This window comes from Motacilla alba, chromosome 3, assembly GCF_015832195.1.
Source record: "Motacilla alba alba isolate MOTALB_02 chromosome 3, Motacilla_alba_V1.0_pri, whole genome shotgun sequence".
Classification (NCBI taxonomy): domain Eukaryota; kingdom Metazoa; phylum Chordata; class Aves; order Passeriformes; family Motacillidae; genus Motacilla; species Motacilla alba.
In genome coordinates this window covers 712525-736929 of record NC_052018.1, presented here as the reverse complement: position 1 = coordinate 736929, position 24405 = coordinate 712525, and the positions used below count along the sequence as shown (strand labels likewise).

Sequence of the window (24405 nt, the reverse complement as noted above, 5' to 3'; positions counted from 1 at the left end):
ATGATCTGGGGGCAGGTGGGAAGGAGGGGAAGGTGGATTCACCCCAAAGGTCATGTTGGTGGGGCAGCACACATCAGGAAGTGTCGGTGCACAGAGAAACTGTGGAAGGTTGGAGTCAGGTGAGGCTTGGGCTCTGCTCTCAGGGAACAGGGACAGGATGAGAAGAAATGGCCTCAAGCTGTTCCAGGGTAGGCTCAGGTTGGACATCAGGGGGAATTTCTGCATGGAAAGAGTAGTCAGGCATTGGAAGGGGCTGCCCAGGGAGGTTTGGAGTCCCCATCCCTGAAGGTGTCCAGGGAATTCCTGGGTGTGGCACTGAGTGCTCTGGGCTGGGGACAAGGTGGGGATTGGGCACAGCTTGGACTCAATGATCTTGCAGGGCTTTTGCAGCCTCAGTCTGTCTGAGCAGGAGCACTGATTCCTACAGCCCTGAGGCAGCAGGGGCCTGCCCTGCCAGGGGTACCTGTGGTGCCTGTGAGTGTGAGGTGACCTGCTGGAGGTTCCTGTCACCCTGCTGAGCCTCTTCCTCATTTGCTGTGGGACCTCTGTTGCATCCAAATTGCCAACTGAGCCTCATTTGTTCATCCCTGCAAATAACATCCTCTTGCTGTTTAAATTGCCTGTACAATGGCTCTTGGGGGAAACTCATAGGAAGTCAGTTAACTAATTAGCACATTTTCTTTAATTAGTTTTGCAGCCTGCAACTCAGCAAGGTGCCTCTGACTTACACAAGGCTTGGTGCCAAGTGTGGCTGCCAGGAGGCATGAAGGTGACACGCTGATGGCATGGTCACATTCACACAGTGAGGCACACTGAGATAATCTGCACTTAAACGCTGTTCCCGGGGGAAGGCTGCACTTCCCTCCGTAATGAGTTCCTGGATAGAAGCCTTCTCATCCTTAAATTCACTTCCTCACCAAAGCCATTCACAGGCAGCACGCAGGGACTGCCTGAGTGCTGCTCCAGTCTGAGCCCAGCAGACACAGCAGCTGGGTGGGGCTGCAGAGCCAGCTCAGGTGCCCCTCCAGGTCACACCATGCCAGGGATGAGCTCAGGGAATTCCAGGCAGATTTAGCTGAAGTGGTCCTGTAGAAATTGTACCTTTATCCTCACAGGAAGGAGCTCCTGGGCATGTGCTGTGTCCTTGGGAAAACTGAGAAGGGAATTGGAGAGTGCTCCTGTCATAAAGAGATACAGAGAATGTTCAGGGCCTTCCCTCTGCACTCAGCTTGCCTAGCTGATTCCTCTGGGAGCCAGAATCCCTCTGAACCCAGCTCTTCTGTCTGCCAGGTGATTGGGATGCACTACTTCTCCCCCGTTGACAAGATGCAGCTGCTGGAAATCATCACCACAGACAAAACCTCCCAGGACACAGCTGCTTCTGCTGTTGCTGTTGGCCTCAAACAGGGCAAAGTAGTCATCGTGGTGAAGGTGAGGGGACACTGCTGGGGCTGGGTAATAAATAAAAGGGTTTGTGCACTGAGGGCGGGGTGAAACATGTCTGTGGACACATTGGCTACTCCTCTGAGAAGTGAAAAGGGAAGTCAGAAAGGGGCAAGTGCCCAGGTGATCCTCACATGTCCCTCAGAGCAGGCATGGAAAGCCACCAGGCACATGTGCAGGGCCAGCACGAGGAGCTGGCACTCCTGCCCCACACGGCTTCCAGGGCATCCCAGACAGAGCAGTCTGCACAGGACTGTCAGCACCTCAGCTCCCTGGCAGGCTGCAAGGACAGAGGGTCAGTGAGCAGCAACCCTCCTCTGCCTGGCTTAAATCCTGAGGGAGAGGAGCAGGAATTCATGGAAAAGTGGATTTAGATTGCATATTAGGGAGAAATTTCTCCCTGTGAGGGTAGGGAGGCCCTGGCACAGGTTGCCCCGAGGAGCTGTGGCTGCACCATTCCTGGAATTTCCCCAAGGCCGGGTCAGACTGGGACAGATGAAGGTGTCCCGGTCTTTTTCCTGATTACTGAGGTTGCCAGAATGCTGAGCACGTCTCTCCTGTAGTGCTGGGAAAACTGGCTTGTCAGAAAGTGCTCTGGGCATCTCCAAACACCAGCGGGGACACAGTGCTGCTTCCCTGAGCCTCATCCCCACCTCAGCTGCCTCCCTGGAGGGCAGTTTGCAGCTCATCTGTTGCTCCCTGACTTTGTGGGGAGCAGCAGAGGTGGAACAACTGGCTTATGCTGTTTCCCTTGTGCTGAGCACCCTTTCCCTCACCAGCCTGTTGGGCTTGGTGCAGCAGCAGCCTGCTCTGGACCTGCAGGCACTAGTTTAGATAAAAACACTGGGATGGGAACTTCAGGGAGTAGATTCACGGAAGCCTGCAAACACTGCTGAGCTCTACAGGGAAAAAAGACACAAATCTATTGTAGCAGTCAGTAGCATAGTGTAGGAGATGGGGTTTGGGGTGTCTGGATGGCAGCCTGAGCTGTGAGCCACAGTTCTGGTGCTGCCAAGAACTCACCTGCCTCCCTGCTGCTCTCCTTTCCCCAGGATGGGCCTGGATTCTACACCACCAGGTGCCTGGGGCCAATGCTGTCCGAGGTGGTCCGAGTTCTCCAGGTGAGCATCCCCCAAATAGTCATGGAAATTGCTTCTGCTTCGGCCAGGGCTGGGGTGGGCTCAGCCTGGATGTGGACAGGAAAGGATGTGGGTCACCAACCCTGCGTTTTGTGCTGTCCCCAGCCTGCTCTTGGCTCCTGTTTGCAGTCAGTTAATGGGGCTGGGCTCTCTGCCCCACCTCATCCCGAGATCCCATGGCTTCCCCTCCTATCCTGCAGGAGGGCGTTGACCCGAAGAAAGTGGATGCCATCTCCACAGCCTTCGGCTTCCCGGTGGGAGCGGCCACGCTGATTGACGAGGTGGGCGTGGACGTGGCCACACACGTGGCCGAAGACCTGGGCAAGGCCTTTGGCCAGCGCTTCGGAGGGGGCAGCATCGACCTCTTCAAGCTCATGGTGCAGAAAGGCTTCTTAGGTGAGCTGCTAAGGTGTTCTCAGCTAAAGGGTGTCCCCTCTGCTCCAGGGATGGGAACAGCAGGGGGAGAACAGCCCTGGGAATGGGGCAGGAATTCCTCCCACGGAAGCAGTGGTGCTGTTGGGTCTCTGGACCCAGAGAAAGGGCCGGGCACAGTGGCAGCATCTTGCCAAGGTGGAGCTGGGTCCCTTCCCTGTGCTCCTGCTGAGGCAGCAGATCTGTGCTCTGAGGTGCAGAGTGCTGGGAGCAGGAGCAGCAGGCACAGAACAAGATCCAAAGTGTCAGGAGGAAGCAGGACACGTGCAGGAGTTGACTTGTCTGCTTTGATCCCTGCAGGTCGCAAGGCAGGGAAAGGCTTTTACGTGTACCAGGAGGGAGTGAAGAACAGGAGTGTGAATTCTGGCATGGATGAGATCTTGGAAAAGTTCAGGGTGCCAGCGAATCCTGACGTGTGAGTAGCTGTGTGTGAGGGATGGCTGAGACTGGCTCCTGTCCTGCCCAGCTCCTTGTGCTCTGAGCAGCAGCATGAGGTGCATCAGGTGGCGTTGAGGGACATGATGCTCCAGGGCTGAGCCCCTCTGCCATGGAGCCAGGCTGGCAGAGCTGGGGGTGCTCACCTGGAGAGGAGAAGGAGCCAGGCAGAACTCAGAGCCCCTGGCAGGGCCTGAAGGGGCTCCAGGAGAGCTGCAGAGGGACTGGGGACAAGGCCTGCAGGGACAGGAGCCAGGGAATGGCTCCCAGTGCCAGAGGGCAGGGCTGGATGGGATCTTGGCAATGAGGAATTGTTCCCTGGCAGGGTGGGCAGGCCCTGGCACAGGGTGCCCAGAGCAGCTGTGGCTGCCCCTGGATCCCTGGCAGTGCCCATGCCATTGGGGCTGGGAGCAGCTGGGACAGTGGGAGGTGTCCCTGCCATGGCAGGGGTGGCACTGGATGGCTTTAAGGTCCCACCTAAATCATTCTGGGATTCCATGACATTGCTGAACACAGAGGCTGATCCAGGCCTTGCTTTTATTCCAAATCCATCTGGCACAATCTGAGTGCCATGCTCCAGGAAACCCTGCTTGGGCACAGAGGTCGGACTAGAGGAGCCTCAGTGGTCCCTTCCAATCTCAGCCATTCCCTGGTTCTTAGTGCCTGCTTCAGGACACTCACAGAGCTTAGCCCTGATCTTCACGTGGACTGGGACACTCCAGGGAGGCCATTCCCACCCCTGGCCTGGCTCTGTGTCCCACCTGTGTGCTGTCCCTGCCCAGCTCACAGCCTCTGTCCCACAGCTGCTCCGACGAGGACATCCAGATGCGCCTGGTGACACGTTTTGTCAACGAGGCAGCCATGTGCCTGCAGGAGGGCATCCTCAGCAACCCCGTGGAGGGGGACATCGGGGCTGTGTTCGGCCTGGGCTTCCCACCCTGCCTGGGAGGTGAGTGCTCTGGCCTGGGCTTTGGGCTCCAAAGCTCCCCGTGGGCTGCAGCCGCGTGGCAAGGCCAGGTTTGAGCTGCAGCCTGAGGAAATGGCCTCAGGCTGCATCAGGGAGGGTGTAGGTTGGATACTGGGAGTAATTCCAGGCTGTCCAGCCCTGACACAGCTGTGCAGAGCGGGGCTGGACTCCCCGTGCCTGGAGGGATTTAAAAGCCCCTGTGCATGTGGCACTTGGGGACATGGGGCAGCGATAGTCTTGGCACTGCTAGGGAATTTTTGGATTCAACAGTCTCAGAGGGCTTTTCCACCCTAAATAATTCCATGATTGTGATGCTGTCTCTTGACACTGCTGCTGGAGTTCACCAAGGGCTCTTGGATCTGAGGTGGTGCTTCTACCACTTGTCTGGTGCTTTCCCATGTTCAGACTGAGGGAGCAGCCCCAAGGGACTTCTTACAAGGGCCTGATGGACGGGACAAGGGGGAATGGATTCCCATGGTTGGACGGGATATTGGGAAGGAATTCTTCCCTGTGAGAGTGGGCAGGCCCTGGCACAGGGTGCCCAGAAGAGCTGGGGCTGCCCCTGCATCCCTGGCAGTGCCCGAGGCCAGGCTGGACACTGGGGCTGGGAGCAGCTGGGACAGTGGAAGGTGGTGAGACTTGGCAGGGTGGGAATGGATGGGCTTTGAGATCCCTCCCCACCAAAACCATCCATGATTCCGTGATTATCCATGTCCCAGCTTGTCCCCAGCCCTCCCCAGCTCAGGTGAGAGGGAGCAGAGTCCCCAAGAGACTGGGGGGTCTCATGTGGAGAAGGAGGAATGGGACAAAGCCACTGGTTCTGGGTGCTGGGACCCTTCTGGGCACCTTGGTGCTTCTACTTCCCTTTCCCCACCATGTCTCTGTCCCTGCCGTGTGTCCCTGTCATAGCCGTGTCCCTGTGCCTACCGTGCCCCTGTCCCCGTTGTGGCCCTGTCCCTGCCATGTCCCTGTCCCCATCATGTCCCTGTCACAGCTGTATCAGTGTCCCTGCCGTGTCCCTGTGCCCACCATGTCCCTGTGCCCATGTCCCTGTCACAGCTATGTCCCCGCCATGTCCCTGTCCCCGCCGTGTCCTTGTCACAGCTGTATCTGTGTCCCTGCCATGTCCCTGTGCCTGCCGTGTCCCTGTCACAGCTATGTCCCAGATTGTCCCTGTCCCTGCCGTGTCCTTGTCACAGCTGTATCTGTGTCCCTGCCATGTCCCTGTGCCTGCCGTGTCCCTGTCACAGCTATGTCCCAGATGTGTCCCTGTCCCTGCCGTGTCCTTGTCACAGCCATGTCCCTGTCCCTGCTGTGTCCCAGTCACAGCCATGTCACAGTCGCAGCCGAGTCCCCGTCCCCAGTGTCCCTGTCCCCGCCGTGTCCCTCTCACAGCTGTATCCATGTCCCTGTGCCTGCCGTGTCCCTGTCCCCGCCATGTCCCAGTCCCTGCCATGTCCTCGTCCCCGCCATGTCCCTGTGCCTGCCGTGTCCCTGTCCCCGCCATGTCCCAGTCCCTGCCATGTCCTCGTCCCCGCCATGTCCCTGTCCCTGCCGTGTCCCTGTCCCCAGCATTGTCCTTGTCCCAGATGTGTCCCCGTCCCCACCGTGTCCCTGTCACAGTCATATCCCTGTCCCTGTCCCCGACGTGTCCCCATCCCCACCGTGTCCCTGTCACAGCCATGCGTCCCTGTCCCCGCAGGTCCCTTCAGGTTCGCGGACTCCTACGGCGCGCGGCAGCTCGTGGACAAACTGCGCAAGTACGAGGCCGTGTACGGCAGCCAGTTCACACCGTGCCAGCTCCTGCTGGACCACGCCAACAGCCCCAGCAAGAAATTCCACCAGTGAGGTGGCCTGGTGACACCCCGACAGCTCCTCCAGCCGGGCCCCGGCTCCCCGCAACACCCCATTCTCCATAGGTTAATCTCCAAAGCTCCCGGGGGAGGAAGGGAAGGAAGGAAGGAAAGAAAGAAAGAAAGACAGGAGGGGGGCAGCAGGTTGCCTCATGGCTTGTAGTCATTTCAAGTGCCTTACCAGCCACTGTGTGTTGGGTACATCCGTCCCATGCCAGCCTGGGCCTGGGGGCTCCGTGCTGGGGGAGGGAATTCCTGCTGCCTTTGCCTTCGTGCCGTGGCCTCCAGAGCTCCCAGTCTGGCCAGTAGCATCCAGCTTGTGGCTGGAGCCGAGGCCTTGCCTTTCCATCAACATCTACAAAAATAAAGCCCCATCTCCTGGGTTTGGACTCCTGCTTCTCCTCCCATCTACCTGAGGGCACAGCTTGAGTCAGGATCGACTGGTCCAGGCCCTGGGGTCCTGTCCGTGGTGTGCTGGGTCCCATGGAGAGGCAGGATGGCAGCAGTGCAGGACAAAGCACTGTGTCACCTGTGCCATCACTCAGGGGCTGTGAGGAGCCTCCAGCTCTCTGCCACGGGGTGATCCTGGCAGGTGATCCTGGCAGATGGACCTGCCCGTAATTGCAGATCGAGCAGCCAAAGGCCAGAGGGGCCCCCCCGTGGGGAGAGATCAAGTTAAACTAAAAGGCTTTAAATCTCTGGGCACCTGTCACTGGCCTGGCCCCCCCCCTCCCTGGCTTCCTTTCCAGCTTCCAGCCATTTTCCTGCTCCCTGGCAAGCCTTGGGCCATGCCTGAACCCTGCTGCTCTTCATGTCACCTCTCCCTGTCTTTCAAAGCTCCCAGACCAGAATTGGGCCAAGACATCATCTCATCTGCCTCTGTTGAGTGCTGGGGGAGGCACGGGGCTGGTAATCCCTTCCCAAGAAATGGGAAGGGTCTGCAAGGAGGGGAAAGACCCCTCAGAGCATCAATCCTCCCCCCCCTTCCCCTCTCCCTGAGCAAAAGCCTTCTCTGGGGGCTCATCACTCTCCCGTACATTTATTATGCTAATCCACAAGGATTAAGTTAAACCAGTCGACGCAAAATCCAGTGTTTTCCAGCCCGCTGGGGCCAAAATTACTGTCCAGTGTTAAAAGGGGAAGGGGGGAGGGCTGGGCAATGGGAGAGGAGAACCTGCAGCATCAGAGAGGGACGGGAGCGGGGCCACCCAGAGCCGTGCTCCAGGTGACTTGGGGACCCCCCCATGCAGGGGGCCCCCGGCGTGGCACTAGATCTTGGGGCGCCAGCCCTTGATGAACTGCATGATCTTCTTCACCTGGAGCTTGGTGAGGCGGAAATCGTCGGCCAGGATCTCCTCGCTGAGCTGCACGAAGATGCTGCCGTCGATTCTCTCGCGGGCGAAGAAGCTCACGACGTCCTCGGAGAGGCCGATGAAGCGCAGGCACTTGGACACCTCCTCCAGCGACAGCGCCGACAGGTCGGCGGGGGGCAGCCAGGCCGGGCTGTCCCCGCTGGGCCGGGGGGCGGCCGGAGGGGCTGCCCCATCGCCCCGCGCCGCCGGCGGCACCTCGATGACCCCCTGGGCCAGGTACAGGCGGGTGACACCCTCGGCCCCGCGCAGGACGGCGGGGGACAGCGGGGCCGCCCCCCGGATGACGATGCCGTCCCCGTCCAAGCCCTTGGGAGGGCGAGGAGGGGCCGCCGGCTCCTCGGCGGGGGCGAAGGGCTCCGGCGAGGAGGAGGAGGAGGGAGCGGCCGGGGCCGAAGGCGCTTTGGACCACTCGGGACTCTCCGGCCACTCTGCCGGGCCGGCGAAGGGGTTGAGCGCCCCGAAGGGGGCAAAGCGCTTTTGGGGGTGCGGGGGCTTGAGGCGGGGGCAGCTGCGGAAGGGCTTCAGGGGGGGCTCGGTCCCCAGCAGCGGCGTGGAGCAGCCGCTGCCCGCCCCGGCTCCCGGCTCGGGGAACGCCCAGGGGTCGGACCAGGAGCTGGGCGCGGGCTGGGCCGGGGGAGGCAGCGGCCGCCCGGGGGGCTCGGCGGCCTTGCAGTCGGCCCAGGTGCAGGGGTAGCAGTACAGCGAGTAGGCGTCGGGAGAGGGCGAGGCGCTGCCGCTCCGCGGGGCCGACCTGCCGGGGCGAGGGCGGTGTCACCATCACCCCGGCGCGGTGTCCCCATCCTCGGGTTTCAGGTACCTCCCCACCCTCCCCGGCGTCCCCGGAGCCACTCACCCGTCGTGGAGCCCCGAGGAGTAGTAGGAGAGGCTGGGGCTGGGCGAGGGAGCCGGTGCCAGCTTCGGGCAGCGCAGGGGGGCCGGGGGGCTGCAGGGGGCCGGGGGGCGGCTGCCCCGGGGCGGCACCGGGGGCGCGTTCAGCAGCCGGCACTCCTCCTTCACCTGCAAGGTGCAGCGCTGTCAGGGCCCCACAGGGAGCTGGGGATGCCCGCGGCTGGAGGGGGTGATGGGGACTCGGGGACAGCCGGTCCTGCCCGGCCACAAAGCTCTGGGTGGGTGGAAGCGGGGAGACTTGGGGCCCTCCTACCCCGTGGTGCGAGGAGACCGAAAGATTGGGGTATGCCGTGGTGAAAAGCAGCCTGAAATTTTGGGTAGCCCGTTGTGAAGGGAAGGCCAGAGGATCGGGGTACCCCGTGGTGAAGGGGAGCCTGAAATTTTGGGTACCCCACGATTCCGGGGAGCCCAAGAGCTTCAGGTACTCGATGGTGTAGAGAGCCCTGGGGTACCGCGGTACGAGGGTGTCCCTGAGGGTCTGGTGATGGGCAGCCCTGGGGACCCGAGGTCTGAAGATTTGGGTGACCAAGCAGAGTTGGGGAGGGACCCCAGGGCCAGGGGACAGGGAGGGGGGATCGGGCTGCCCTGCCACGGGGCTGGCCTTGCCACGGATTGGCTGCCAGGACCCCGGCGATGCCATTCCCCATCCCTGGGGACAGGAGCGGGCTCTTACCGCCTCCGATTTGGGTGGCACGGGGGGCGGGGTGTCCCCGCGGGGCTCGTCCCCGGGGCGGTGCGGGGAGCCCAGCGGGGTGACAGCCCCGAAGGAGACGAGGTCGGGCCGGCCGCCGCCGCTGCCCAGCTCGCAGCAGCCCTCCGGGCTGGGATTGCTCCACAGCTCCTCGTAGGGAATCTCCAGCGGCTCCTGAGTCCTGAACTCGGGCTCGGCCCAGTCGGGCGTCATGTACTCCCGCTCGGGGTCGGGGAAATCGGGCAGCGGCGGGCGCGGGGCGCCCCCGCCGAGGCCCCGCGGTCCCTGGCAGCGGGCGGGGGGCTCCCGGGGACCCCCGGAGCCGCAGGCGCAGAGCGAGAGGCGCTGCAGGGGCTGGCTGAGCTCCTCGCGGGCGCAGGCGGGCAGGCAGAGCCGCAGGCGCCGAGGGCTCGCACATTCCTCCAGGAAGTCCGGCTTGGCCTCTCGCACGGCCCGCGAGTACTCGTCGGGGTTGAAGCGGTCGTGGCAATACGCGGCGCTGTCCCGCAGCAGCTTCTCCAGCTGCGGGTCCCCGGCCAGCAGCCCCTCGGGCAGCTGGAAGCGGGGCATGTCGGTGAGCAGCAGGAAGTGGAAAGGCACCAGCTCCTCGCGGCGCAGGATGCAGCACAGCACCACCGTCTTGGAGATGATGCTGACCAGCTTGTAGCAGTGGCCCTCGCGGATGGCGTGCAGGTCGTAGGGGTTGCGGGCGGGCCGGCTGGGCACGGCCACGTTGACGGGCAGCCGAACCTTCTCGATGATGCTGCGGATGGTGTGCTCGCCCTCCTGCAGCCGCAGCTCCAGCGGGCTGCGAGTGCTGAAGCGGCCCTTGCACTGGAAGGGCAGGCTCAGGCTCTCGTTGGTGCGGTGGTTCATGCAGATCAGACACGGCATCTTGCCCTTCACCTGCCGCGCCCCCGCCGCCGGCGCCGCCTTGCCCAGCTTGCGCAGGAGGGTGTTGAAACGCGACTTCTCCTTCACCGTCTTGGCGCACAGGATCTCCGCTTGCCCCATCAGCGTCAGCTCGTCCCCCGCGTTCAGCGTGAAGTTGTAAACCTCGCTGTCCTCGCTGAACTCCCCCGACACCACCTGCCCGCGACAGCCCCAACGTGGCACCCGCTGCCCTGCCCTGGGCCCCCGACAGCCCAACGCTACCCCTGGTGTCCCACCAGCATCCCTGACATCCCATCGCCATTCCCTTACCCCCCATCACCATCCTGACATCCCACCAGCATCCCTGAAATTCCACCACCATCCCCTGACATCATCCTGCCTTTATTCCTGACATCCCACCATCATCCCCTGATGTCCCATCACCATCCTTGACACTCCACCACCACCCCTGAGGTCCCACCATCACCCCTAATGTCGTACCACCATTCCTGACATTCCAGCACCATCCCCTGATGTCCCACCAGCATCCTCTGACATTCCATCACCATCCCCTGATGTCCCACCAGCATCCCCTGACATTCCAGCACCATCCCCTGAAGTTCCACCACTATCCCTGATGTCCCACTATGATCCCTGAAGTTCCACCACCACCCTCTGATGTCCCACCACCATCCCTGACATCTCACCACCATCCCCTGACATCATCCTACCATTATTCCTTATGTCCCACCACCCTCCCTGACATCCCACCACCATCCCTGAAGTTCCACCACTATCCCTGATGTCCCACCACCCTCCCTGACATCCCACCACCATCCCCTGACGTCCCGCCACCATCCCCTGACATCATCCCACCATTATCCCTGATGCTCCACCACCATCTCAAAGTCCCACCACCACCCCTGGTGCTCCACCACCGCTCCCTGCTGTCCCACTGTCCTCTCCTGATGTCCCAGCCCCGTCCCCTGCTTTCCCACACTCCCCCCCTTTATTCCCCCCACCCTGCAGTGGTGTCCCACCAATACCCCCCAACATGCCACCAACTCATCCCTAGTGTCCCACTCCCAACCCTTGCTGTCCCACCGTCCTCTCCTGATGTCCCACCAACCCCCAAAGTCCCCATTGCCTCACCCCCACTCCCCAGTACTCCCCTCCTGCCCCACCACCGTCCTCGGTGTCCCCTGCCACTCCCTGCTGTCCCACCGGTGTCCCCCGCTGCCCCCTGCTGTCCCCTGCTGTCCCCAGGACCTTCACGCTGAAGGTGATGGCCTCCATGACGAAGATGCGGTCTGGGAAGATGCTGGCCACCTCCTCCACGCTGTTGAAGTACTGCACGGGCTCACGGAGGTCCCGGTCCTGGTCCAGCAGCTTGAACTTCCCTGAGGGGACCCCCGAGGTGAGAGGAGCCACCACTCACCCCCCTGGGGCCAGCACGGCCCTGCGCGGGGGACAGCCACCCCCGAGGCAGCCTGAGGTCCCCAGCGCATCTTTGGGGACACTGCTGTGGGCTCTGCCAGTGTCCGAGGGGACCCCAGAGCAGCCCCTGGGGGGGGACAAGGCACAGGGTACAGGGACACCCCCAGAACTGCGGGGAACCTCCCAAAAGCGTTCCCGGGAGTGCAAGAGCAGTGCCCGGAGCAGCCCAAATTGCCAGGGGTGCCCATTGCCCCCCAAAATCCCAGCCCTGCCGGGGCACAGCGAGCCCACGGCTCGGGGGGAGAGACACCGGGAAGGGAACGGGGCGGGGGAACGGGGAGAGGCAGGAACGGGAATGGGAGAGGCAGGAACGGGAACGGGAGAGGCAGGAACGGGAGCGGGAGAGGCAGGAACGGGAGCGGGAGAGGCAGGAAAGGGAACGGGGAGAGGCAGGAATGGGAACGGGAGAGGCAGGAACGGGAACGGGGAGAGGCAGGAATGGGAGCGGGAGAGGCAGGAACGGGAACGGGAGAGGCAGGACCGGGAGCGGGAGAGGCAGGAACGGGAATGGGAAAGGCAGGAACGGGAACGGGGAGAGGCAGGAACGGGAACGGGGAGAGGCAGGAACGGGAATGGGGAGAGGCAGGAATGGGAACGGGAGAGGCAGGAACGGGAACGGGAGAGGCAGGACCGGGAACGGGAGCGGGGAAAGGCAGGAACGGGAACGGGAAAGGCAGGAATGGGAACGGGAGAGGCAGGAACGGGAACGGGGAGAGGCAAGAACGGGAATGGGAAAGGCAGGAACGGGAACGGGAGAGGCAGGAACACGGAAAGGCAGGAACGGGAGGCAGGAACGGGAGCGGGAGAGGCAGGAACGGGAATGGGGAAAAGAGGAACGGGAATGGGGAGAGGCAGGAACGGGAATGGGGAAAAGGAGAATGGGAACGGGAAAGGCAGGAACGGGAGCGAGGAAAGGCAGGAACGGGAACGGGAGAGGCAGGAACGAGAACGGGAAAAGAGGAACGGGAACGGGAAAGGCAGGAATGGGAGAGGGGAAGACAGGAACGGGAATGGGGAAAAGAAGAATGGGAACGGGGAAGGGCAGGAACGGGGAAAGGCAGGAACGGGAGCGGGGAAAGGCAGGAACGGGAACGGGAAAGGCAGGAACGGAAAGGGGGAAAGGCAGGAGCGGGAGCGGGGGAGCTGCAGCCCCAGCGAAGCCGCCGCCACCGGCATCGGCTGCCGGGCACGGACCTGAGAGGAATATTAATTCCCCGGCCGGCCGGCCGGCGGAGCTGGGACACCAGAGCTCCTCGCTTGGCTCTGGGGCAGTCGAGGCAGCAGCCGGCTCAGCCCCGCATCCCGGGGCAGCGCTGGGCACGGCCGAGCCCCCGACCGCTGTTAACACACTGCCCAGCCCCCCCGCATCCCCCCGGGACGGGCGATTAACCCCTCCCCCGCTCCATTTCCCATTATTTATTTATTAGCAGGACTCATTACCGCCATGGAGCACTTAGAGGGGTCATTAAGGCTCTGGCGGCTGCCGGCAGAGGCAGCTCAGCACCTTCGTCTGCACTGCCGGCCCCAACCCGGCCCCATCCTCATCCTCATCCCAGCCCTGCTCCTCCCCAGCTCAGCCCATCCCATCCTCAGCACTCTCCCTGTCCCCATCCCAGCTCATCCCTGTCCCTTTCCCCCGTCCCACCCTCGTCCCTCTCCCGTTCCCGGCTCTATCCCATCCTACCCCATCCTCATCCCTGTCCTTGTCTGCATGCCATGCCATGCCATGCCATGCCATGCCATGCCATGCCATGCCATGCCATGCCATGCCATGCCATGCCATGCCATGCCATGCCATGCCATGCCATGCCATCCCATCCCAATCCCTGCCAGCCCCCTCTGCAGCTCTGCCAGGGGTGGGGGCAGCCCCCAAACCAGAGCATCTCCTACCCCAAACTGGACCTTACTGGGCTTTACTGGAGCGGCCCCAGCGGGCAGGGGGAGGGGAGGGGGGGCAGGTCCCGGCTCTGCTGGCCCAGGGACACCATTCCCGTTGTCACCGTTGTCCCCAGCCCCCTCTTCCCCACCTGGGTACTGGAGCGGGATGTCGATTTTGGGCCCGATGACGTAGTGTCCCTCCTCCAGGCTGTGGGCTGTCACCGTCGTCCACTGCCGGCACGAGTGGACCAGAAGCACGTCCTGGGCTGTCACCCCCTCCACGCGCTCACCTGGGGGGGGGGGGGGACAGGGTTGTCACCACCGCCAGCCCCCTCCCCCACCCCGCCCCGCCCCCCCGGCGCCGCTGGACGGACGGACGGACGGACGGACGGAGCGAGGGATGAGCAGGTGCCGCTGCCAAGAGCCGCCAGTTGCCCAGGAAACAATTTCTTTGTCCCCCCTGAAAAGCTGCAGCCGCCGCAAACAAGAAGTTTATTGAGTCGGGCCCGGCGCAGGCCCCCCCCCCCCCCCCGGAGCCCTCCAGAACCGCGGCACCCCGACACCCCCCAGGGCCCCCGGCACCCCCCTGCAGCCGGGATGGGCCCTGCTCGGGGGGGGACACGGCCAGGATGGGGGTCCCTGCACCCCCTGCTCCCCACAGCCCCACATCCCCTGCTCCCCACTCAGCCTGGGCAGGGGGGGTCACAGCCAGCCCCCCCCCAGCCAGACCGAGCCCAGGGAGGGTGGGGAGGGGACACGGTGGCTCCCAGCCCCTGCCAGAATCTCCGGAGTGTCACCCGGGGAAGGGTGGCAGTAGGGAAAGTTCTGGGCCATGGCTGGGGGGAGTAGGAGCAGCCTGGGCCCCACAAGTTCCCCCCCTTGCATCCTCCCAGGGCAGGGACCCCCCTGGGGGGCAGCCCCCGGCCCCCCCTGCCCCAGCTCCCCGACCCGACCCGAGCAGCCCTGGAGCCGGGACAGCAGCTTGGTCTCACCTGGCCCCAGCCTTCCTCCCTCCCTCCCTCCTCCTCCTCAGCACTCCAGGCTCCTTCCTTCTCCGGTCTTTCTCCTCCTCATCCCTTCAGCCTCTTCCATGCTACTCTTCACCCCTCCAGCCTTCCTCTCTCCCTCCACCTCCTCCTCACCTCTCCAGCCTCCATTCCTCCTCCTCACCTCTCCATCTTTCCTGTCTTCCTCTTCATCCCTCCTCTCTCCATCCCTTCCTCCAAGCCTTCCTCCCTCCCTCCTCCTCACTCCCAAGCCTTCCTCGCTTCCCCATCCCTCTACCCTCCACCGCTCCCTGCTCCTCATCGCTCCAGTCTCCCTCCCTCCTCTTCGTCCCCCCAGACTCCCTTCCTCCCTCTTCCCGGTCCCTTCGTCCTTCGTCTCTCCCTTTCCCTCATCACTCCAACCTCCCTCCCTCATCGTCCTCACTCTCCAGCCTTCCTCCCTCCCTCCCCATCCCTCCGCCTTCCACCCCTCCCTCCTCCTCATCACTCCATCCTTTCTCCCTCCTCCTCATCACTCCAGCCTCACTCTCCGTCCCTCCATCCTCCCTCCCTCCCCTGGTCCCTCCAGCCTTCCTCCCACCCTCCTCCTCCTCCTCCCCATCACTCCAACCTCCCTCCCTCCCTCCTCCTCCTCCTCCTTCTCGTCCCTCCAGACTTCATCCCCCGCTCGTGTCCTCCCCCGCCGGGCTCACCCTGCCCGAGGCAGACGAGGGTGGGCAGGCGGCACTGGCTGACGATGGCGTCGAGGGGCAGCGCCGCGGGGCTCCAGCGGAGCCGGGCCAGCCCCGCCGCCAGCTTCTCCATCGCATCGCGGCTCAGGCCGGCCCCGGGCCGGGCTCCATCGCCGCCGCCGCCGGGCCGGGGCCGGGGCCGGGGGGCGGGGGGCGGCGGGAGCGGGGCAGGAGGAGCCGCCCCCCGCCCGCCCCCGGCCCCTCCTGCCCGCCCGCCCCGGCAGGCGGAACCCCCCCGGCGGGGGCGGGGGAGGCGGCGGCGGGCGGGGACCCCCGTGCGGGGCACCCCCTCGGGACCGGGCACCCCCTCGGGACCGGGCATCCCCCCCAGGACCGGGCACCCCCCAGGGCCGGGCATCCCCCCCAGGGCCGGGCATCCCCCGGCGGGGCCGCTCCGGGGGGGTCCGGGGGGATCGCGCTGCCCCGGGGGTGGGGGGCGGCTCCGCTCGGGGTCCGGGGGGCTCAGCCCCGGCTCGCCCCGGGGTCCCGGCGGTTCGGCTCTCTCTGACCGCCGAGGGAACGGGGCGGGGGGCGCCGCGGGGACCCTCCCCCGTCCCGTCCCGCTGCTGGAGGCGCCGCGTCGCCGGGAGCTGCCGGGGGGTCCCAAGCCAGGGCTGCGGGGAGCACAAGGGACCAGTGGGGCACCGGGGGGACCCCGGTGCAGCCCCACACCCCCTGTCCCGGCCGGGACCCCCGGCCCGGCGCTGCCGCACAGAGCGGAGCACAAATGGCACCGGGAGAGGGGACAGGGACATCACGGTCGCTCGGCAGCGACATCAGCGTCACCCCGAGCGGGGACTCCGCACCCTGGGGGCTCCCGGCCACCCTGAGCGGGGGACACCGGGCCCGGCGGGTCACTCTCAGCCCGGGGGTTCGGAAGCCCCGGTCCCGCTCTGCAGCCTCTCGTCCGGGCCCCCCCGGCCCCGTCCTTTGCCGGCTGCATCCCCACCCCGCTGGAGACGGGGCTGAGGAGGATGAAGGAGTGGAGGAAGCCGCAAGTGCTCGGCCATGGGGACGTGTCACCGTGTGCTGTCCCCTGTCCCCGTCGCTGTCCTCCCACCCAAGGGGAGGCTGCTGGACAGGGCGGAGGGGGGCTGGGATGGAGCAGAGGGGGAACAGTGAGAAGGGTGAAGCAGGAGCGGGGAAGGAGCAGGGATGGGGAAGGAGCAGGGATGGGAAGGAGCAGGAAAGGGAGGGAACAGCTGTAGGAAAAGAGAGGGGACAGGGAAGGGCACGTATGGAACAGAGCCGGGATGGGGATGGAGGCGGGATGGGGATGGAGCGGGGATGGGGATGGAACCGGGATGGTGGAGCTGGGATGGGGATGGAGCCGGGATGGGGATGGAGTGGGGATGGAGTTGGGATGGGGATGGAGTTGGGATGGGGATGGAGCCGGGATGGGGACAGAAAGAAGGATGCAGCAGGAGGAGGAAGAGGAGGAGGAGGAGGATGAGGAAGACCCCAGCCTCACTGCCGGGGGATGGCACGGACGAGCGGGACACTGGGAGCTGCTGGAAGGCGTCCGTGTGGGAAAGGCCCCTGCCAGGTCCCCCCTCCCCTGGGAGTTCCCCCCCAAAATCCCCCACCCCTGGGTGGCTGTGCCGGGCTCTCCCACGCCGCGAGCCCCCGCGATGGGGAGGATTTGGGATCGCTGAGCGCTCCCCACGGCCTCGCCCCCTCCCAGGGACTGCGGCCATGACACACTCCCGGCTGTTCCCGGCAGCGGCACGAAAACGGCCCCTGCCGGACACCGGCGCCATGGGAACGGGGACACCGTGGCATGGGGACACCGCGGCATGGGGACACTGTGGGAACAGGGACACCCCGGCATGGGGACACTGTGGGAACGGGGACACCATGGCAGCGGGGACACCGCGGCATGGGGACACTGTGGGAATAGGGACACTGTGGGAACAGGGACACCATGGCATGGGGACACTGAGGCAATAGGGACACGGCAGCATGGGGACACCATGGCAGCAGGGACACCGTGGCAACAGGGACACAGTGGCATTGGGGACACTGTGGGAACAGGGACACGGCGGCATTGAGGACACTGTGGGAATAGGGACACCATGGCATGGGGACACTATGGGAACAGGGACACCATGGTACTGGGGACACTGCGGCATGGGGACACTGTGGGAATAGGGACACTGTGGCATGGGGACACCGTGAGAGCAGAGACACCATGGCAGTGGGGCCACTGTGGCAACAGGGACATGGTGGCATTGGGGACACTGTGGGAACAGGGACACCCTGGCATGGGGACACCATGGCAGCAGGGACACCGTGGCAACAGGGACACGATGGCATTGGAGACACTGTGGGAGCAGGGACACCATGGCATGGGGACACTGTGGGAATAGGGACACTGTGGCAGTGGGGAGACTGTGGCAAGAGGGACATGGGGGCATTGAGGACATTGTAGGAAGAGGGACACTGTGGCATGGGGACACCATGGCATGGGGACACGGTGGAACAGAGACATCATGGCAGTGGGGCCACTGTGGGAACAGGGACACGGTGGCATTAGGACACGGTGGGAACAGGGACATGGTGGCATTGGGACACTGTGGAAATAGGGGCACTGGCAGCGGGGACACTGTGGCAGTGGGGACACCGTGGCAGCGAGAGGGCAGCAGCAGCAATGCTGTCCCCTCTGCTGTCCCCAGGATGGTCCCTCACTGGGCTTTGCTGGAGGGGACATCCCCGGTCCCAGCAGGAGATCCAGGAACACCCAGCTCTGGTCCCAGAGGCTGGCAGAGGGGACAGGGTGGGGAAGGACAGTGGCGCAGCAGTGGGGGCTGAACAGCCACCCCTGACTCCCACCCAAGGCAGGGGTGCAGAACACGGACCCTGTGGAACAGCTGCTCCCCAAAAAACGCCCAAAGGCCCTCCCCAGCAGGGCCCCAGAGGTGACCTCACACCCCCAAGCTGGTGTCCCCTCCCCAAGGGGTCCCACCTCGGGACGGGGCAGCCTCGGACCCCCCGCTGCCCTTCCCACCATCCCGGCCTCGGGAAACACCAGCGGCAGCTCTGGGAAAGGCAGCAGGAACAGCTCCCCGGGAGTCTGGGGGGACCGATGGCACCTCCTGCAGGGCTGGGCTCGCTCCCACCGCAGCCAGAGGGAACTCAAGGGGCCCAGGAAGGCAGCACTGCAAGTTTATAAAAGCTTTTATTTGCTCTTGGTACGACCAAGAATGGGACAGTGATCTTTTATACAATTTGATACAGTAAGTGGTACAAAAGAATGTGTTTTAAATAAAAAGCCAGAGTGGAGTAGCAAAAATATTAAAAGATTAAGTAAAAAATCGTCGGCATGGGAATTAATCCAAGACCTTGATGCTGTTTTATTCCGCCGTCCGAGTGCGAGGGCACGAAGCGCCGCGGCGACCCCGGCGTGTGACGCGGCCGCGGGCCGGGGCCGGGCTCGGGTTTGGTTTAGCAGGACCAATTTCATCGTTTGACACGTTTTTGGTGACGAAAGGGCAGCCTGAGCTCCCTCCGCGGGCAGGGCCGGGGGCACGGAGGGGCTGCTGACACCTCCCGCTGCCCTCCTCTACTCCACAGGGCTGGGCTGGGCTTCCAAGCAGAGGCTTCACAAGGAGTTAGTCTGGAACTAGCAGGGAGTCGAGATACCAGCAGACACCAAGCTACTGCAAACTCCTCCGACATGATCATTATTAATAATCATTATTATTATTATTTTTAGGGGGGTTTTTATCTGTTTCAGCATCGGCACCCGCTCGTGCTGCTCCCTCCTCCCGGCCCTGCCCCGCCTGAGCCCGCGGGGGCAGCTGGAGCTGGGACAGGAACAGAAATAGACCCGATAGAAACAGCTCAGGTTTACTGACGGCGAGGGACGAGGGGGTGGCAGCGAGTGGCACCAGCGAGTGGCACCAGCGAGTGGCACCAGCGAGTGGCCTGGGCTCCGCCTGTGCCCGCCACGGGCACGGCGTCTACAAAGGGGTCACACACAGGGAGCCGAGCCCCTGAGAGCAAACCAAAAGCTCACGTTTAAAACGAGGATTACACAAAAAACCCTTGATGTAGATTTCGCCGTTTTTTCCCTTTTTGATCACGTTAGAAAGTGCAGATTTAGCCGAAAGCGGCCGGACTCCGTCCAACGCCGAGCCCCAGCTCACCAGCCACTCGCCTGGGAAGGGTCAACACACACGGGGACAGAATGCCGAATACAGAGGGACAGGGAGACACCTCGGGGGGTCCCCGCGCGGGGAGGAAGGAGCCGCTCCGGAGCAGGAGTTCCGTGTTAAAACACCGTCATTTCATTAGAATTCACTCAGCGTTAGCGGCTGCGGCGAGCGCGGAGCGGAGCCGGTCCCAGGGCCAGTCCTGGGGCCATCCCAGTGCCAGTGCTGGTCCTGGTGCCATCCCAGTGCCAGTCCTGGTGCCACTCCCGGGGCCGGTTCCAGTGCCAGTCCTGGTGCCAGTCCTGGTGCCACTCCCGGGGCCGGTTCCAGTGCCAGTCCTGGTGCCAGTCCTGGTGCCACTCCCGGGGCCGGTTCCAGTGCCAGTCCTGGTCCTGGTGCCATCCCGGTGCCAGTCCTGGTGCCGGTCCTGGTGCCGTCCTGGTGCCAGTCCTGGTGCCATCCTGGTGCCGGTCCCAGTGCCAGTCCCGGTGCCAAGGCTGTGGCCGGAGCGAGGCACAGGCAGGACCCAGGAGCGGAGCAGGGCTCGGGGAGGCTGCAGCGTGTCCTCCCTGCCGGGAGCAGGCTCGGAGCCGGGATTCACCACCGGGGATCCACGCGGGGCAGCCGCCAGGACAGGGCCAGCAGGGCCGGGTGGCAGCGGCAGGACAGGGCCAGCAGGGCCGGGTGGCAGCGGCAGGAGCGGCAGGGAGCGCTGGAAAAGCCGCTCCATCCCGGGCTCGCCCGCCGGGATGCGGGGCTGGGCTGGCCCCGCGCGGCGGCTGCGGACACCGGGAAGCGGAAAGTTTCCAGGGAGGTAATAAATTAAACTGCCCGCTGGCTGCTTCCTTTCCTTTCCTTTCCTTCTCTTTCCACCCAGGTCCGCTCAGCCTCGGCGCGGCCCCGCAGCCCTCGGGGGACGGAAGCGGGGAGCTCGCGTTAATGGACTGCTGTCAGTTTGGGGATCCATGTTATATTCATACACAGAAAACAGACAACCACATCACCCTCCAGAGAAACTAGTGCATGCAAATAACTCTTCCATATGGGGGGAAAGGCCGGGGCTACGCGGGAGGAGGGGACCACTAGTGACGGACAGGCCTAGGGAGGGGTTAGTAGGAATCTCAACATTTTTACCTCGGAAGCTAAATCAGTGCTTTGTATTAAATTTTTGGCAAACACACCGCGTTGCCATCCTTTCCGTTAACACGTCACGCCATGGAGAAACGCAAATCAAAGCAGCATGCAGGCAAAAAAAAAAGAAAAAGAAAAAAGAAAAAAAAGAAAAAAAAAAAAAGAAAGGAAAGAGCTGCAAAGTGAGGAAAAAAAAAATGGCAGCAGGAAGAGTTGGGAAGGGCGGGATTGGCAAGAGGAGACACAGCAGGTTACATGGAGTTTGCTTTTGTTTTGCACCACCCTTTGTCCTCGATGCATGACACCAAACGTTACAGAAAGCAACCACTACAGAGGTCAGGACTCAATGGCACGGGGGGATGGGATGTCTCCTGCACATGCTTCCACCAGAAAAGAGAAAAGAAAGTGAAAATAAAAGTTCCTTTTTCCACATAAGGCACAGGACAAAGAAACCCCACTCACGGACTCAAGGCGAAAATGAGTTTTTTCCTGGCTCTTGCCTGATGCATCTAGAGAATATGGTGACTCAAGCACATGATCCATGACAGAAAATTCCACTGTCGTACAAAATCAATTGTTAATTCTAACCTTTATTCTTATACAATTTGCAGAAGAGAGTTGAGTATGATTGCTCTGGGGTTTAATGGCAGGAGGGACAGGGCTATAATACAACCCAAACGTAGTGGTGAGCTGAGCAGGGACACGGAAATGAAGTCACGGAGATGAATTTCCTATACATGTGTTGAGAAAACTGGAGTAGGCAAAGCTGTCCTAGCCAGAAAACCAAGGGGAGGCAGGAGCTCGTTAAGATGAGGAACAAAACCATTGGTTTCAGGTTAAAAAACGGGCAGAGTGGTTTGTTTTGCAGCGAGAAAAAAGGGGCGGTGGATGGCGATTGGTGAGAGAGGAGAAGGTTCAGCAGCACTTGCTCTTCCAGCCCGTCACCCCACCGCCACTGCTGATATCTACATTTTCACTGTTGGGCTCTTTTACAGGGGTCTGCAAGGAAACAAGTGGAACACAGTTAGATGGCTCCGGAGATCCCCAGGAAAACACCCAGAGCCGGGGGCTGGCATCACCAGAGGGAACCGAGACCGACTGTGCACAAAGAGCTCCTCGGAAACGCAGGGGATCCTCCCCCCACTCCAGCACAAACGGGCAAAAACAATTCAAGAGGGTTTTTTTGTTGTTGTTTGGTTTGTTTTAAAGAAATGGAAAGCTGGGAAAAAAGCCCCAGTGCTTGAAGTGGGAGCACCCCAGAGTCAACTGGAACTATTTTAGGTGCTGCAGGCAGAGCCAGCGCTGGCTTTGGTGGAGTAAGGAAATGCCGGCCTGCAAACACCACAAGCTGAACTCATGATGTGAACTAATGACCTCCAAAAGCCACGGTTTTTGTGGATAAACTGGGCTTCTTCCCTGTCTCTGCTCCCTGCTCCTGGGAAGGCAGCTCCCCAGGAAGGAAGGGGACACGCAGGTTCCTCCTTGTCACAGGACAGAACTTGGTGACACCGAAGCCAAAACCCCACTCCAGAGGGTTTGATCCAACACCAACATCTACTTCCAGCTGGCTGGGAAGGAACCTTCACCCTCACCACACTTCACTCTCCACATTCCTTATTTAACTCTCTTTGTCACAGCCTTGCAAAAGAACCCCCAGGATAACGACAGAGGCCAAAAATGAGCATTTGAGGCTCAAAGGTTGGTGTGGTTTGTAGCCTGACCTTCTGTTCACCAATGTTTTCATCCCATTTATCACACAAAGCTTGCCAAAAACTGATTAAGAAATGACTGAGGACTGCAGTGACAACTGGGTGACATTATCCACAGCACTCACACGGGACAGGGAGGAAGGCGGGCTGGGACAGGCTCGGGATGGGGTTCATTTGTGTGGGAACAGAACAGGAACAGGAAAACGAGTGCCAAGGTTGGCCAACCCATGTGTCGAGCTGCACAGAGCTCCCACGAGCTGCTCCTAGGCAGGAATGCTCCAGCACAGGGGTTTCTGTGTACACTGAGCCCTTGGCCATGGGAGAAGCTCCCACAGAAACGGCCCCAGAGCCACGCAGGGATCCAGCCCAGCTCAGTCCTGAACAGCTCAGGGGCACCTGCAGGGAGCTGATGGATCCTGTACTCCTGACAGAGGTCAGGGCCACAGGCACAGCAGCTCTGGGCACACAGGGATCTGCTACAGGCCATGGGGACATGAAGGGACAACCCAGGGTGGCAGCAGGGCCAGGGCAGTGCCCGTCCCCTGGGCTGGCACTGCTGGGGCACCTCCAGTGCTGGGGGCAGCTCTGGGCCCCTCCTGACAGCAAGAGAGACCTGCAGGGAAGGGAAGGAGTTGAGAAGGGAATGGAGCCCCAGGAAGGGCTGAGGGAGCTGGGAAGGGGCTCAGCCTGGAGAAAAGGAGCCTCAGGGGGCACCTTGTGGCTCTGCACAACTCCCTGACAGGAGGGGACAGCCGGGGGGGGTCGGGCTCTGCTCCCAGGGGACAGGGACAGGACAAGGGGCAATGGCCTCAGGCTGGGCCAGGAGGGCTTAGATTGGATATAGGGAACAATTTCTTGCTGGAAAGGTTGTCCAGCTCTGGCACAGCTGCCATGCCTGGAAGGATTTAAAAGCCCTGTGGCACTTGGGGACACGGATCAGTGGTGGCTCTGGCAGTGCTGGGGGATGATTTGACCTGGTGCTCTCCGAGAGCTTTTCCAGCCTCACTGACTCCGTGCTTCCATGGCAGACTGCACCTCTGAGGAAGAGGAGCCAACCACCAGATGATCTGGGGCAGTGGAACCCCCAAGGAAATCCAAGGCTGGGAGCAGAGCTGGGAGTGGCTGAGCTCGCTCCTGCCCCACCCTGCACACCTGAACTGTTCCCAACAGCCCCTGGAGAGCTGTCAGTGCACTGACAGACACGGTGGCAGGAAAGGACAATCCTCTCCACACTAGTGGAGACATTTAACTCCAGCACAGGCACAACAGCCGTGAGTGCAAGGGCCAAAGCAAGAGGAATTTCAGTTCCTTGGCTCTGATGGGTGTCACTCCCTGTAGGCAGGCCCCCTACAACAACAAAACATCAAAGGAGCTGCAGAAGTTCAGCCCTGCTCCTTCAGGGACTGCTTTGCAAAGTCAAACTGCACCAACACAGGTGAACATCACATCAGCCAGAGCTGGAATTTCAGGATATTTGTTCCAGAGGAATGCTGTGAGCACCTACCTTTCGAAGAATATCTTCTGCTAATGTGAGGAATGCCTTCTCAATGTTTATATTTGCTTTTGCACTAGTTTCAAAAAACCTAATACCGTGCTCCCTGGCAATCTGCAGCAAAAGGAGAGAGGGAGGTTAGAGGTGCTGGGGATGTTCCAGTGCTGCCACCACCATTTTGGGATCAGCAGCATTCATAAAGCAGGGAATACTGGACTGGACATGAACTCAGGGGAGCCCAGGTGGGCAAGAGGGCACTGGGCTGTGCCAGCTCTGGGGTGGCAGCAGGGCCAGGGCAGTGCCTGTCCCCTGTGCTGGCACTGCTGGGGCACCTCCAGTGCTGGGGGCAGCTCTGGGCCCTCCTGACAGGAGAGACCTGCAGGGACTGGAGCGTGTCCAGGGAAGGGAACGGAGCTGGGAAGGGAATGGAGCCCCAGGAGGGGCTGAGGGAGCTGGGAAGGGGCTCAGCCTGGAGAAAAGGAGCCTCAGGGGGGACCTTGTGGCTCTGCACAACTCCCTGACAGGAGGGGACAGCCAGGGGACAGGGACAGGCCAAGGGGCAACGGCCTCAGGCTGGGCCAGGGCAGGCTCAGGGTGGGCACCAGGAGGAATTTCTGCATGGAAAGGGTGCTCAGGCCTTGGCAGGGGCTGCCCAGGGAGGTTTGGAGTGCCCATCCCTGCAGGTGTCACC

General features: G+C 62.3%; 3 protein-coding genes across 5 annotated transcripts in view; 1 reads left to right on the top strand and 2 right to left on the bottom strand.

Moving 5' to 3' along the window:
* Positions 1 to 6651, top strand: part of HADHA (hydroxyacyl-CoA dehydrogenase trifunctional multienzyme complex subunit alpha) — a 14319-nt gene extending 7668 nt beyond the window's left edge. Inside the window, exons 4-10 of the mRNA XM_038130494.1 lie at positions 410 to 474; positions 1093 to 1431; positions 2496 to 2564; positions 2783 to 2978; positions 3315 to 3429; positions 4253 to 4398; positions 6119 to 6651. Of these exons, the coding sequence (XP_037986422.1) occupies positions 410 to 474; positions 1093 to 1431; positions 2496 to 2564; positions 2783 to 2978; positions 3315 to 3429; positions 4253 to 4398; positions 6119 to 6264 (1076 nt within the window). The 3' untranslated portion in view covers positions 6265 to 6651. The remainder of the gene's footprint in view (positions 1 to 409; positions 475 to 1092; positions 1432 to 2495; positions 2565 to 2782; positions 2979 to 3314; positions 3430 to 4252; positions 4399 to 6118) is intronic.
* Positions 6652 to 7292: 641 nt separating this feature from the next.
* On the bottom strand, positions 7293 to 15395 carry GAREM2 (GRB2 associated regulator of MAPK1 subtype 2). 3 transcript variants are annotated; one of them, XM_038132079.1, is made up of 6 exons: positions 15190 to 15395; positions 13640 to 13780; positions 11385 to 11515; positions 9225 to 10331; positions 8496 to 8659; positions 7293 to 8393 (listed from the first exon to the last, which is right to left on the bottom strand). In XM_038132079.1, the coding sequence occupies exons 1-6, from the start codon at positions 15299 to 15301 to the stop codon at positions 7538 to 7540; spliced, it is 2511 nt and encodes an 836-aa protein (XP_037988007.1). In that variant the 5' UTR covers positions 15302 to 15395; the 3' UTR covers positions 7293 to 7537. The 3 variants fall into 3 exon arrangements, with proteins under 3 accessions (XP_037988007.1, XP_037988008.1, XP_037988009.1); XM_038132080.1 differs by lacking the exon at positions 15190 to 15395 and adding an exon at positions 14483 to 14602; XM_038132081.1 differs by lacking the exon at positions 15190 to 15395 and adding an exon at positions 14483 to 14602 and having other exon boundaries at positions 11385 to 11510.
* A 2992-nt stretch (positions 15396 to 18387) lies between these two features.
* RAB10 (RAB10, member RAS oncogene family) overlaps positions 18388 to 24405 on the bottom strand; it is a 68987-nt gene continuing 62969 nt past the window's right edge. The window contains exons 5-6 of the mRNA XM_038132100.1: positions 23727 to 23828; positions 18388 to 21512 (exon numbers count right to left, since the gene is read on the bottom strand). Coding sequence (XP_037988028.1) covers positions 21429 to 21512; positions 23727 to 23828 — 186 coding nt within the window. The 3' untranslated portion in view covers positions 18388 to 21428. The remainder of the gene's footprint in view (positions 21513 to 23726; positions 23829 to 24405) is intronic.

Excerpts from the sequence above, each read along its gene's own strand:
- GAREM2 (XM_038132079.1), bottom strand. The coding sequence starts at position 15,301 with ATGGAGAAGCTGGCGGCGGGGCTGGCCCGGCTCCGCTGGAGCCCCGCG. Across the intron at positions 13,781-15,189 it reads CCTCGTCTGCCTCGGGCAGG|GTGAGCGCGTGGAGGGGGTG; the intron begins GTGAGCCCGGCG and ends CCCCCCCCCCAG. Across the intron at positions 11,516-13,639 it reads CATCCCGCTCCAGTACCCAG|GGAAGTTCAAGCTGCTGGAC; the intron begins GTGGGGAAGAGG and ends GGGTCCCCTCAG.